The 15,176-nt window shown below is 40.0% G+C and overlaps 2 protein-coding genes across 2 annotated transcripts in view; one reads left to right on the forward strand and one right to left on the reverse strand.

Moving 5' to 3' along the window:
* The window catches only part of mtmr4 (myotubularin related protein 4), a 45,359-nt gene extending 41,562 nt beyond the window's left edge, over positions 1 to 3,797 (reverse strand). Inside the window, exon 1 of the mRNA XM_030437897.1 lies at positions 3,672 to 3,797. The gene's annotated coding sequence lies outside the window, so the exon portion shown is untranslated. The remainder of the gene's footprint in view (positions 1 to 3,671) is intronic.
* Positions 3,798 to 6,498: 2,701 nt separating this feature from the next.
* On the forward strand, positions 6,499 to 14,374 carry hpda (4-hydroxyphenylpyruvate dioxygenase a). Its single transcript, XM_030436909.1, has 14 exons — positions 6,499 to 6,563; positions 6,788 to 6,814; positions 7,043 to 7,105; positions 7,936 to 8,040; positions 8,162 to 8,204; positions 8,298 to 8,380; positions 10,380 to 10,469; positions 10,563 to 10,669; positions 12,038 to 12,115; positions 12,427 to 12,589; positions 12,816 to 12,887; positions 13,030 to 13,152; positions 13,247 to 13,363; positions 14,033 to 14,374. The coding sequence occupies exons 1-14, from the start codon at positions 6,561 to 6,563 to the stop codon at positions 14,144 to 14,146; spliced, it is 1,188 nt and encodes a 395-aa protein (XP_030292769.1). The 5' UTR covers positions 6,499 to 6,560; the 3' UTR covers positions 14,147 to 14,374.
* Positions 14,375 to 15,176: the final 802 nt, after the last annotated feature.

Genomic DNA, 15,176 nt, shown 5'->3' on the forward strand with positions numbered 1-15,176 from the left:
TATACAATCTTGTGTATTGCTAATCAAATTGACTCCTGAATCTTTTGATGCACAGACTGCAACAGCCTGTTTAATGAGGTCAATTCAACACTCTGATCACATGTGCAATGACTTCTTCAATTTGACACCTGTTTAAAGGCAATGCTTATGAAAATAACACACTGTAGGCTGCAGCTGGGGTGTTGTCAGGGAGATATTTTTAAACACACGTATTGTAAAATAGAAATTAAATTCCACAGACAGTAGGGTGTGTACCTGTGAATGAAATGTTACAATTAACTCCAGGTACCTTCCACACCTTCCTTTGTACTGATACAATACCTCAATACCACAACTTTAAGTCATGTAATAGCTTACTATGAAGACAAAAACATGTTTCTCTACAAAACCATTTCTTCTTTTAATATCGAAGAAAAGAACCACAATCATCTTAAAAGTTAAGTTCAGTCAAACACAAGCCTCCAAATAGTTTGGAAAACATTTCATTAAAATGAGGAGAAAGAAAAAAAAAGGGAATTTAATAGGATGAGAGAGGATGGACACATTTAGGTCAAAACTAAATAAGTATTAAGGTTTAATAAAAAAGTCTACATTTGCAAATGCCGCACAAATTGGCTCGATGTTTAGTTTGGGCTTTTGAGGATAGCGGAGCTGGAAGCTACTTCAGGAGCAGATGGTAAAATGAGTGGGAGGACTGAGCAGTCAAGTAATTGCAACAAAGATAAGACTGAAGGGTGTGAACTTTACTGAGGGGAGAGGGAGATGGTCTGGAGAAGATATAGGAGTCCTCATTTCCTATAATGAAGCCACGCTCTTTTATGAAAAACATCAGCTGCTGCAATGGACTAAAAGCTTAAAGACTTCATCCCCACAGATTAATTCTTAATGTCAATCAGCACTTTAGAGAAGTGTGGCAACCAACAACATAAAACGTTGAATAATTGTGAAAAATGCTTGCCACAATTTCAGAGAGTCCAAAGCGAAGTCTTCAAATTGCTTCTTTTTCCAACTAACAGTCCAAACCCCAAAGACTGTTCATTTACTTTCATGAATAACATATCAGGGCCCGTATTCACAAAGAATCTTAAGGCTAAAAGTAGCTCCTAACAGGCAAATTTAGGAACAACTCCTAAAAATAATGGGCGTGTCAGTTGTAACTTTAGGACTCCTAATTTTTGAAAATAAGAGTTATTCACAAAACATTTTAGGCCTAGTCCTAAGTCTGGGAGACCTTAGAAGTAGTCCAGAGGACTCCTAACTCGCTAAGACCTAGTCACAGCCAAATGTTTTGGAGACGCTAAATGACAGGGAATTATTAAAACGATATCGGATGGACCGCGAAGGGATTAAAGTTGTGGTTGAGTTGGTGAGGGACGCAATAAGGTCCCCAACCAACCAAAACAATCCAATAATGTAACTCCGGCGTAAATGTAATAAATGTAATAAATCCGGTATTTGGCTACGGGGAAAATGCAGCTCTGCAACGCGGATAATTTAGGGATATCACGGCCATCAGTAAGCCGCTCTATCTAGCAAACCATCAACGCGCCCTGTAGACCCCATATAATCCGTCAGTTTATCTGGTTTCCTTTAGACAATCGCCAACAACAAAGAATCAAAGCCAAATTCATGGAAATTGCAGGTATACCATTGATTGGACGCATATCAAAATAATTGCACCTTCTCAGGATGAAGAAGACGTCTTTGTCAATCGGAAAAAGTTGCATTCTATCAATAGACAAACAGTCTTTGACACACATTACAATATACTGACGGACATTCTTGTGAAATGGCCTGGATCAACACACGATTCCTGAATTTTAATGGAGAGTGGTTTGACGCAGCTTTTCGAGCAAATGCCGCTTTAATTGACAATTCACGTTTTTTATCACAATCTTCTAATTTGTATTTGGCCAAAGCGTTTTTCATAAATACATTTCTTTATCCAATATCTTTTCATATGCTTTGTCATGGGCTTGTAGGCAACTTCCTTATTTTCACTTCATGCGTTGCGTAGCCTAAATGACCTTTCAATGGGCTGCCCTGTCACTCAACAACCAATCACCGTTGTCACCGCTTCTAAGTGCGTCCTTATGAATTGACGTCATCCATAGCAACAGAGAGTTACTTCTAGTTTAGGAGTTCACTGTTTTCATAAGTAAAAGTAGGTCTCAGCGGCTTCGTGAATTACTTTTAAGAAACGACTCCTACATAAAAACTTTTAGTCCGATTTAGGAGTACTCCTAAAATTAAGATAACAGACTTTGTGAATATGGGTCCTGATATTTAAGAGGCTGAAACCAGCTATTACTTTAAAATGTTCCACTTGAAAAATGACTGAAGCAACTAAACCATTACTTCACAGCTGCCAACTAATTTCATTTCGATCACTCTGTTGATGAATAGGTGTTCAATTCGGTCAACACTCAGGATGATTTGACAGTAGGCAATTTCCATTATTGGGATAATCGTGTATATCGTCATATCAGTGATTTCAAGAGCCGTCTAGATTGACTACCTACAGTCCTGCATTGATTTCCTGATTTACATTGATTTGCCAGCAGGAGAAGCATGCATCTTTCCAGTCATTTCAGATAAGTCTGTCTCCACAGCTGAAGCACAGTTTTCCCATGTGATTAGTGTTTATGTAAAACGTGTAATAAAAAACATAAATGAAGACAAGACAATCAGTTTTCTCATTTCAGTCATATCATTCAGTTGTGTTCAATTTGTAAATGTAAGTGAATTAAATCTACATAAAAAAAAACCCAATCATCAATTCATCATTGGCAAGGTATTTTATCAAGCAACAAGGCAAAAGATTTTTATGCTGGGATCGTCAACTGTGAAGACTTGCTGCTGGTCTTTGTGGTGTTCAATATTCGTCCACTTTTAATTGACTGACTGATTAACATGGAAAATAATCAGCAAATTAATGCATTCTGAAAATAATACTACATTAAATAACGTTGAATGCCCAGTACATCATTTCAACCACAGTGACCAACAGTTCATAAAAAAAAGTGGCAGGTATAACGAGTGAGCAGTTATGTTGGGGAGAAATACTCAAATTAGTTATCAAATATATCAAGTTATAATCATAGGGATGGATATTAAGTAACAGAATGACCTTTGCAAAACCAGTTTCTCTTCCTCATGAGAGTAAAAATACATTTCCACCCCCGTGGGGATTCACGGTGCTTCCCATTGATCAGAAGAACAATTGGCCCAACCACATATTTCCAGCTATGCCGGTAAAATGTTCAGCTCCGCCGGAGCACGGTATAACAGGTGCTCCGTGTGACTCGTGACAACACAACAGGTGTGGTCGCGTGATAACAGAGATAAAGTTTAATGACATGTGAGGTGAAAGTGAAAGTGGACGGCAGCCTCGCCACAGACTGCCACAATGCTCGGAGGCGACTAGTTTAGTCAAACCGAAAGTGCGTGTATGTGTATGTGCTGTGTTTGCAAACGTTAGCATCGTGCTAGCTGCCGGATAGCAACACTACGGGAGGCTGGCGCGTAAAATTCGCTCATTCGCAAACCGAAAACGACAAAACGGCTCAAGGGTCACACGTCCAACACAAATCTGACAGCCTGAGAACATGTCACACACAAAACATTATCTCCAAGTTACTTAAATTTGAAGAATAAATCGAGTTACTCACTCAGAAAGAATCAGCTGATACAACGGTGACTCAGTAGACTTCACGACTTCCGCATTCCTGTGTGATGACAACAGCGCTAGCCAATAGTCACGAATGAAACTGAACGTTGTTAGCCAATGGCGCTGCAGAACTCGTGCCGGCCAATGAGGATTTACAACAGTCAGGCGATTGAATCACACACACCCACAGAGGAGCGAATCAGGTGGCACAAAGCTCTAGAAGCGCACCAATAGAAAATCACAGCGCGGCACAAACTGGATCCACACATGCAGAGAAGAGCGGTACGTGCGTGTAAGAACTGCCCGGCAGGATGTGCAAGGAATCCAAGAAAAAACATTTAACCAATGAAAATGAAATTGAAATTGGAGCGCTTTGTAAATACGTTGAACCATAGCTGTCAATGATTTAAATATATTACTAAAATAAAATGAAACATTATAAGGCTATACTGTATATAGAGAAACTGTGGAAACAAAAGTAAAAGAGGGAACCATTAAAGGGAAGTCTTTTAAAAGGTCATACCAATATTTATTTCAGGGAATTTCCATTTAAGGGCTGCTTAATGCAGTTCAAGCCAGCCTGACCTCCTGCGCTAAGACGTCAGAGATTGCGAGATCTAAAATTGAGACAATTAGTTGGTTAATTTATAATTAAATCAGTGGAAAATTACTTAAAAGCGATTCTGATAATTGCTTGCTTGTGAAAAAACGTCTTTCAAGCCCAAAAACAAAACAAATTTGCTCCTGTTTCAGCTTCTAAAATGTGATTTATTTTGCAATGTGTTCCTCTGTTTTATATAACTGTACACTTGAACAAAACAATTAGTCATACTGGACTCTGGGAACTGGTGGTGGGCTTTTCTGACTATTTGTATTTCTTACATTTTATCGACAAAACAATCTGTTGATAAAAAAGATAATCAATGAATTAAGCAATCATGGAAATAATTGCAAGATGCAGCCCTAATTAGATCACTTCTTGTTCTGAGTTGTTATTTGAATGCCCAAAGTGACCCAGTACTTACGCAAACTTGTTAAACAATCAACCACATGATCCTTGTCTTTCTTGTGGGGCTCCCTGACCTAGAGAGTAACAGATCTACAGGCCTACATACATCTGACATACCCATGCCGTTGCACCATTACACTGCAGCAGGGGTCCAGACACTATTTTTGTTCATCTGCCTCATGTTTAACATCCTGACCTCATATGCTCTCTGATCCCATTCAACAGCCACACTTACGCCTCACCCCTCTCTTTGCTACTGTCCTCTGACACTTCCCCCTGAACTGCTGAGACCTCCCAATGATCTCTATAACCCCTGCCTAAACTGCCGAGAAGCTGAAAGAAATTTGTGTACATTTGTGCTATTGTGTTAAGGCTTTTTGATCTGCCAAATAATGTGATGATCCAGGTTATAATGAATACAACAGGTGTCATGTTGACAGCCTTGTTTTTTAATCCTTGTTTCAACGTGTGAATCCTGATGATCTTAACGGCTCCCGCTAAATATATAATCTCCAAAAATAAAATACAGTTGATGATTCAGAATCAGTCCATGTACAAGTAGAAAGTTCTGGCTGTGCTGACAGATCTTGAAGTAGCCTACATGATTGTCTGATCAGTTTCATGCCAGTTTGAATCATGCAGTATTGCGCCCTCTGCTGGTGGAAATCAGAAACCAAAGAAGAATCTCAGGGAGACTGGTGTGGCACATTTTGGACCCTCAACACTACTACCAGTGTATTTTTACTCAGTGCTCCACACTCAGTTCAGTTTGACATATTCTCAATGCTTTATTTTAATTTTAACCTGTAACGAGTCAGTTAATGGTTCCTTACCCGAGTCTACATTATCAATTGATTGTACATATGGTATCAACAGATTGATATACGGGCACATCTTAATCATTTTGGCAGAACTCGATATTGCCTGTTGTGTTTGAACGCAGGGTTTTTTGCCGACAGAGCCCGGAAGTCCATTTCATCTATTGTTTTGTTTTATTTTATTTCCTCAGTTATTTGGGAATATTTGTTTCACATCTCGATTGCGATGTCTGACAATTCTTAAAGTAACATTATGTTAAAATTGGCAAAGAATCAGCAATTGACGCTGTGATCCTACCCTCTAGCTTCAAAACAGTGGTCTTGGGACCTTATTTTCCTCGGAGAACAGCTTGTTCATTTCAGTTATGGCGAAAATGAATATTTCTTAGTTTGTCTCATCCTCTCATTAATTGTAGATATAAAAATTCTGAGTTAGAATTTCTTCTCCAAAACTACATAGTGCCCCTTTAAGTTACATAATGTTGCTTTAGATAAGTATAACGGGAAGATTAAGAGCTAAAACACTGATTGATCAAAATAAATATTCTTACTGATTACTTGATATCTGATTTACAGTTTCAGCCGTCTATCAAAATGATTTTGAAACTGTTATTTTAAGGCAAAAAATATGACATTGTGTTGCATCAAAAGTTCATTCATCCTTGAGAGGTGTGTAACTTCCTTATCACACAAGTATATTGACATTATATCAGTTGTCATAGTTGTATAGTTGTACAGTTGTAATAGTCTGAAAATGACCATCATATCATCATTGCAATGATTTCACCTGGTAGGTGTACATGCAGTGACCATCAAAGGCTCTGAAGCCTGACAACAGATTTCACACTGACTGGACTCAGTAGAGATGACAAACTTTGGGCCACTGTTGTTGAACCTTTTAACTAAAGTGCAGCGGGAAGAGAGGAGGCGGACAGGTGGGTGTAGCTCCTAAAGGACCAATCACAGCTGGTCATCAGGTCAGTACTTATCTGCAGGCCAACAGGTTAGACAATGTTTTTAGATCACTTTCTTCTCTGAACTGCGGCCCATCTACTATCACAGCATGGTAAGAGACTTCAGCATTATCAGAGTTAGTGATGACGAGCAGGCGCTCTCTGATGTGGGACATTAGACGCTTTCACAGCTGAGTAATCGAGGATTACTGATTGTATCTTCAGTGGATGAGAACAATTTTAATGCTATTAGAAGTAAAAGATCCGCTGACTGGAGGTTAGTCTGAGCACACGTGGATCAAGTTACAATGATCTATATCTTTTCTTTCTTTTTTAGACGAGCTACACAGATAAAGGGGAGAAGGTAAGATTAAAACAGCCTCCGAGGAGTCTGTGATGTGTGAAGAGAGCTGTTCATCCTGAGGAAGAGAGACCTGAATCATAATTGAGTGGCTGAATGTTGTAAGAGTGAATGAATTATATGATCGATTTGATTGCAAATCTTTAAGCTGCTTCAATAAATCTAAAACATGCGCTTGTGTTTTTTACTGTATGCGAATGTATTTCTCCTGTTGTGCTCTTGCCTTTTTAGCCCGTAAGGGGAAAGTTTGTCAAGTTTCACCATCTCACCTTCTGGGTCGGCAATGCCAAACAGGTCAGTATCCAAACGCTCGTGTAAAGGTTTATTTTTCTGACACAGGTTCTATGTTCATGATCTCGCATCTAGTTTTGTCCACATAATTCATAATTGATTGAAGATTAACTTTTCCAGAGGTACTGTTTTTGAAGATTCAGCGTCTGCATCATGTTTCTGTGTTTTTTACTGGGTAATTATAAAACGACAGGTTTAGGGTTCGTAATTACGTAATAGCTGTGACTTTGTTCTAGGGTTGGGTGGGGTGGCCTTAAGGTAATATCACATTGATAATGAAAAAATATTGGTAAGTTTCAGCTCTACCACATTTACCAACTGTACAATTAGTCCAGTCTACTGTTTATTATATGTTTCATTATTATTCAATATCATATCTAAACTAAAGTTATAGTGTAATTTTAAACTATTTCTACTCCTATGTTCTATATAGTGTACATAGTTGACATATATCATGGTATAAAGCGCATATTTTTATTTTTATGTAGTGTTTATTTTAACAAGCTCTTGTTTTCTTAGCATTCTTTTCTTTATTTAACATGTATGTTTTGATTCTGGTTCTGATTTATATATTTTAATACAGATTACTTCTTTTAATTTAAATTAAATTAAATGTACAAAGTGGAAAACACCATAGCTTAGACTTTTAGTCATATAAAAAAACTGGCCCGCTACTCAAACAGTACATTCGGCCATTCTGGTTCAGCACACAGACCAGACACCACACAGCCAGGACTGCCAAATCCACAATCACACATTTCTGGGATAAATTCTCCAACTCAAAGTTCATCAGAAATGTCCGTCATACTAAAGACAGTCTGATCTCCCCTCAGGCAGCCTCCTTCTACTGCGACAAGATGGGCTTCGAGCCTCTGGCCTACAAGGGTCTGGAGACCGGCAGCCGAGAGGTGGTGTCTCATGTCATCAGACAGGACAAGGTATGCAGCTATTAAACCTCCTGTGCTGACTGAATAAACACTCAAATGCTTGACTGTGCAGCACAACCAACGATCACTGATCCTGTCCACAAACACAACCACCCCTCCTCTCTCCTCACAGATTATGTTTGTGTTTGAATCGCCACTTAATCCTGGAAATGAAGGCAAGTCCAACTTTAGACATGAGACAGGTGGAGTTTTGTAACCGTGACTTACTCTGTGTCTGCACTACAACATGGTTTTGTCTTTAAACTCAGAAATGGGACATCACCTGATGAAGCACGGGGATGGAGTCAAAGACATCGCCTTCCAAGTGGAGGACTGTGACTTCTTGATCAAGGTAATCAGTGATACACACAAACATCATTGTGTAATGGTGATGTGCTGATGGAGTTAGTCACAGGCTGGACAGAACTGTCCACGGCACAAAACGTATACAGTACACTTTAATTAGTGCGACCCCACCTACTTTCCACACATTCTTACCTGTCGCGTACATTACCCACAATGCAACAAAGCTGATGAGTGACATTACCAGAGGCAATTTATCAGATTACATGCAGCTTCCTCTGGAGCCACAAAAGACTCTACACTACATGTTTTATGCAGTAGTACTCACCAAGACCTGTAAACACACATTGATGTTTAAATTGGTGGAGTTACCCTTTAATGTATGGCGCGATGTCTGAGCGAGAAGGCTTTCAAAGTCAATTGACCCAAGAAATTAGAGGTTCTGTGCCTCGCTCGAGGGGAGCCATGAGTTAGAAGTACCACAGTGTAGAAATACTGTTATAAGTAAAACTCCTGTATTCAAAATTTTACTCAAGGAAAAGTACAAAGATATCAGCATTAGTACTATTATTGATGAATGTATGGTGTGTCGTTAGTTAAACTTTAGTTGACAGTTATATCACTGTTAATCAACAATAAAATTCTAATAAAAACATTTATTAAGTAGTTCTAAAGGTTTATGAACATTAGTTGACATTTTTTTAATGGGTATCAAAACAATGTGGATGGATGAACTACATACTATCTATTGACCGTACAAAGTATTATAAACATTAGTTGGGACTTTTTAATACACAATTGCTTTATAAATGGTTTATAAATATGACCTGTTTGAATGTATGGGTTCAACAAGCTGAATCATGTGTGTAGGAGCAGGGAAACATCTTAAATGTTTTACTATGGATAACTTCTTTCATTTCAAATGAAATGAAATGTACAAAATGGAATGGAAACACCACAGCCACTTACAGCCATAAAAAAAAAATCATACCTGCTACTCGAACAGTTCATTCAGCCATTCTGGTTCAGCACACAGACCAGACACCACACAGCCAGGACTGCTAAATCCACAATCATACATTTCTAGCAGGAGATAAACTCATCGGAAATCTCCGTCACCACCAAAGACAGCCCGATCTCTCCGCATCACTCTGTTAAACATGCAGGACAGGCCCCCCGGGAACAGGATTGACAAAATACTGCCCTTTAATAATACATCATTATATAGTTGATGGCAATATTTTGCATTATTAATTGAAAAAGTAATGAGTAACTCACGTGAGGGGTAGGTTGGTTGGTTTACTGGAGTAAAAAGCACAGTATTTCCCTTTGAGATTTAGTTGAATGGAAGTATGAAGTAGAAATTTGAAATACTCGAGTGCTGCAAAGAACCTCATGATTGGACTTGAGTAAATGCAATCAGTTTCCACCACTGTTTATATGCAGTTTGTCAGAAATGGAAGAAATAAGAGGAGAACCAGACTTGTGTTCCACTGAATTCAAATTCACCTTGATTCTTTTTAAAACCCCTCTAAAATGTGTCAATTCAAGTTCAAGTAATGCGTTGGTTTGTTTGATCTATTTAACATTGACAAAGACAGACAAAAAAACTGAACATTACTTTAGGCTACTACACTGAAACACAATAAACATTATACACAGTTGGTTTTTTTGGAGAAAAAAAAAATCCATCCTAGTGTTCTTTTAAAATACACAGGTTAAAATGTGTGTGGTGTCCTCTGTGTGAGCTGAAATCGGGACAAACATGGCGGCGGTGTGTCAGTGCAGCCTTGATGTTCGGTGACTCATTTCAACTCTTTACCTCAGTCAAGGTCAGACTGGAGGTTTGGATGAACGCTCTCTGTTGACTGTCGGGCGAGTCACCATTGACCTCACTCTGAGATCAACGGGAGCATCGTCTGAGTTACATAAGCAGCAAATCACGGCGTGCAGAGGAGGACGTTCCGTCTTCGGCCACTGGGGGGTCTCAAACACTGTTTTACTGCTCTTGTGTTTGCTAACTGATCCCAACACCTCTCCTCTGACAGACAGCTAAAGAGCGAGGAGCTATAATCGTCAAGGAGCCCTGGGTGGAGCAGGACAGCCACGGGAGGGTCAAGTATGCTGTGGTTCAAACGGTGCGAAAAGATTTGAAAGCCTCACGTGATCAAATAAATACACACATAAAACTGTAAATAATGAATGACGTTGTGTTCACGTTCTGTCACCAGTATGGAGATACAACGCACACACTCATTGAGTACCTCAGTCCCTACAAAGGCCTGTTCCTGCCAGGATACAAGGAGCCTCTGTTCAGGGATCCACTGTTGGCCAAACTGTGAGTGTGTCCAGATTTAAGCAAAATACACCTCGTCAGGTATGCCTGCACAATGTCATGCGATCCTACAGCAGCTCTGCAATGAATTCCAATTTTAGAAGGGTGATCGCTCTTTCAGTTTATTTCATTATAAGTGCATAATATTGAAAGGTGCTTCGAATATTTCGCTTTGTACATGTAAATGGGGTTGACAAGGTATTAGAAAACACCTCTCAATATGACACAGTCCAGAGCAGCACCACTGCAAACTACAACCTCCATGTCTAAGTTGTTTTATTGGATCACATTACAAACGTACCTAATGAAAAGACCTTATATATATATTTTTTAAATAATATGTTAATAAGTGTTGCTTTATAAATCTTAATAGGACTTTAATGTTTCAATGGCACCACTTTTCTAAGCGTAGTTCGTCGTACCACTGTCGACTCTATAAAAGCTTATTGCTACCAAGCTACACTGAGGGAAACAGATCGGTATCAGATTACAAAATAAAAGTTTTATGTTATAGCCGGATACTTCAATGTTATTTCATCATACAATACTTTTACATTATATCAACCACCTTTTCTTGTTATAAAATGTACTCTTTACCTTTTCCTAACAGGAAATGTTGCACGCTATTACAAAATACTAACCCATACTGTAACAAGAAACTTCACTTGTTATAACAATATATTATTTATCTTGTTAAAGCCTATACCTTATTTGTCGTAACATAAAACATTTCACATTACAACAAGATATTATCATGTTATTGCAGAATACAACCGCATCACATCATAATAAGAAACTTTTCTTGTTGTAACAATATGCTATCTATTTTGATGATTTATTGTCACTGCATAAAACGTCACAATAAATTAAAACAGATTTCACGTGATGTTAGCTTTTCACAACACGAGACACTTCCTGATAACAGGATAAATAATATATTGTTATAACACAAAAGTTTCTTGTCAAGTTGTGATAAGTTTGCATGATGTAATAGCGTAAAAACATCCTGTTATAACGTGAAAACATCTTTTATAACGTTCAACTTTACACGTTACAACCTGATAATAATACATTTTTCTTTTCCAGCAGCAGCAGCAGCTGATCTTCATTTCCCCAGAGACAAAAGTAGACACAACACCCCGAGCTGAAAACATTTCCTTGCCCTGACACCCAAATTTGACAAGCTGCAGAGCCATTATCCAGATTTTAACCCAAAACACTGAATAAATGTATTCTGATGAAAGTTGTTTGCAGATGAGAACAGCCTTGGAAACAGGGGGGATGAGTGCTTTACTTGTATGCAACAGATAGTCTCATGCTGCTGCTGTACTTTTGTGGAAAAGTACCCACTTCCCTTTCTTTTCTGTGTAGTCCACCGGGAGGTTTGAGCTTCATCGATCACGTCGTGGGAAACCAGCCAGATGATGAAATGGTGCCAGTTTCTGACTGGTAAGGCTGACTGAGCGCACGTACACACACACGGCGGGCAGAGCAGAGCGGACACACACACACACACACAGGGTAAAAGGACAAGTAAACAGGCCGCTGATGGTCACTCCACTCATGACGCAGGGGGGGAAATGTTAGTGCAGACATTCACGGGCTCCTGTGCACCTTACTGATCTATATAATTAAAAATCCAAGTTTTATATCAAGAGAAGTCAGCAAGAGGAAATGAGGCGTATGTAAACAACTCCAAATAAGGCCTGTTCGTTTGACTCATCATCCTATTTTTTGTGCGTGTGTCCTCCAAATTCCAGGTATCAGAAGTGCTTGATGTTCCATCGTTTCTGGTCGATAGACGACAAGCAGATCCACACGCAGTTCAGTTCACTGAGGTCCATAGTGGTGACGAACTACGAAGAGACCATCAAGATGCCGATCAATGAGCCGGCGCCGGGGAAAAGGATATCGCAGATCCAGGTGTGATTTTATGATGACAACAGTCTCCCTTTCTTTAAACCGCAGTGGTTTCTCGCACTGTGTCCCCAGCAGCTTGAGGAACAGATGTGCAATTTGGTACTAAGTGATCCAAAATCAAAATCCTCCCACCTGTGCGCAACCATATTGTGACATTCAGATTTGTGACGGCTCTCGGTTTACAGTCCTGCCTCAGTGCATTTCATGACCCACGTCACCCTCTTCACAGGAATATGTGGACTACAACGGCGGACCAGGTGTTCAGCACATCGCCCTCAACACGTCAGACATCATTGAAGCCGTGAGTCTCCTGAGTTTAATTATCGTCAAAATCACAGATTTCACAGACTTCAGCCTCATCTGTGCAAGGCCTCCCGACAAATCTGCAAGCACAGGCAAGTTGTAGATCCTGCTTTTTTCCCCCTGTTTTTGTCCCACGACAGATAGTGAACCTGCGCGCCCGAGGGATGGAGTTCCTCTCAGCGCCTGACACATACTACGTCGCCCTGCGGCAGAATCTCAAAACCGCCAAGATCAAGGTGAAGGAGGACCTCGACCGTTTACAGGTGAGGATACATATTATTATCAGCAAGCTTGAAATCATTTACCGGGCCTTTTGCTCATGTTCTAAAATCTAAATTATCCGTGTCTCCTTTGAAGGAATTGAAGATCTTAGTCGACTACGACGACAAGGGCTACCTCCTCCAGATCTTCACCAAACCTGTGCAGGACAGGCCGACCCTTTTCTTGGAGGTCATTCAGAGGCACAACCACTTTGTAAGTGTTGCACAAACTACTGTGGTAACCAAACTGAGGGGAAACTTTTAGCCTTAATGTCTGATGGGATTTACAGGCCTGTGGTCCTGTTTTTTTTTAATTTTTTTTTTTACTTTCACCACCTTTAAGAAGCCAAGACCTGAACACCTGTTTACAGCTCCCACCCAGTGCGAGCAGTATAACAGTAGCCCACTTGTAAAAGCTCAGTAAATCTCTTACAGAAACAGATTAAAAGGCTCCCTGCTTCACAGCGAGGGGGATCTTTGGATTGGGTTGCACCCTGTGGCACTTCAGTTCCAACCCCCAGCACCCGTTCCTCTTGTCAGGACAGGCACATCTTGTCACTCTCCAGCATTTCACTGCATCCATACATGTACATACAATGCATGAAAGTGAAAAACATATATCTGAACCACAGCGAAGAGCAACACTGGACCTTTTAATTATCTATGGAAACATTTACATGATTCATTTGCGTGCTCTCGCCCCTGTCAGACCGGAGTGGATGTTTGAGCCCGGTGAGAATATTTATCTGCAGTGATCCGACATCAAAGCGTTTAACACCCTGAATGGTGTCTGAGAGAAGATCCCCAGAGCCATAACAAATGACACAGAAGAAGGCAGATCTTTGGGTAATTAGCCATCTGCGTGTGTTTGTTCTCTCTCCAGGGCTTTGGGGCAGGAAACTTCAAGTCTCTCTTTGAGGCCATTGAGAAGGACCAAGATGCCAGGGGCAACCTCAAAGTGCTGACACCCGAAGGGCAGGCCAAAGCCTTTTACTGATCCTCCGCCTGCTGCGGCTGCCAAACCACACTTAGACTGTTATAAATGGCTGTAGGCACACATTTCAGAGGCAATCAGCAAACACCCTCCACAACGACAGTAAATCAAACACATGTACAGAGTGTTGAGTATCTTCATGTGACAAGCTGCAAGCGCTATCAGATATGCTTCAAGTTGTCTGTACATTTGCATGCTGTATGGCTAAATAAAGAAACTCATGTTCCTGCAGGTTGGCATGTGTGTTTGGGGGAACAGGGCTACACATTTTAAAGATAAAGTTTGACATTTTGGGAAATGTAGTTATTTGCTCTATGCATAGAATTAGATGATGATTGATACCATATATACCATGTCTTTTTTTATTTGCGCACCAAACTATGAACCTAGCACCAGCAGACTGTTAGCTTAGCACAAAGACAGAAAACATGAGAGACAGCTAGCCTAGCCAAAGGCAACCGAGACTGCATCCAAGCACCTCTCCAACGCCCCATAATTACAAGATCACGGCACCAGGCCTGGCTCAGTCCAAAGGTAACCAAATCACAATGCCACAAGTACAGAAACGGTTAACGACCCACAAGTGGCCCTAACGCCTCTGAAACTCAGAGCTCACACTCTGTAAGAACACTTTCACGCAGGCTTTAAAAGCCTGCAGCTCCCTCCAGTTAGTTAGAACTGAAGAAGCCTCTTGGATTAGAGGTTAAATGTCTTTGAGACACTCAGAAATGAGTCAGCGCGTAGAGGTACCATGACCTGGATGAAAACCTTTGTCAACATAATCTGTTGTGTTGTTTTGCTACGAGACGGCTGTTTCCCTCTGTGTGTTTGTGCTGAGGTAAACTAAGTAGGGCTGTCAAACGATTAATTTTTTTTAATCGCAAATTAATCGTAATGTTTTTGGCAAATTTTTTTCGGTTCTAAATGTACCTTAATGTGTTTTTTTCATGTTCTTTATTCTTTTAACAACATAAGAAAGGGCAAATATGCTTACTTTATGAAAATGTTAATTCAACACTTCAAATCATGCAGG

This window comes from Sparus aurata, chromosome 13, assembly GCF_900880675.1.
Source record: "Sparus aurata chromosome 13, fSpaAur1.1, whole genome shotgun sequence".
In the NCBI taxonomy this organism is placed as follows: domain Eukaryota; kingdom Metazoa; phylum Chordata; class Actinopteri; order Spariformes; family Sparidae; genus Sparus; species Sparus aurata.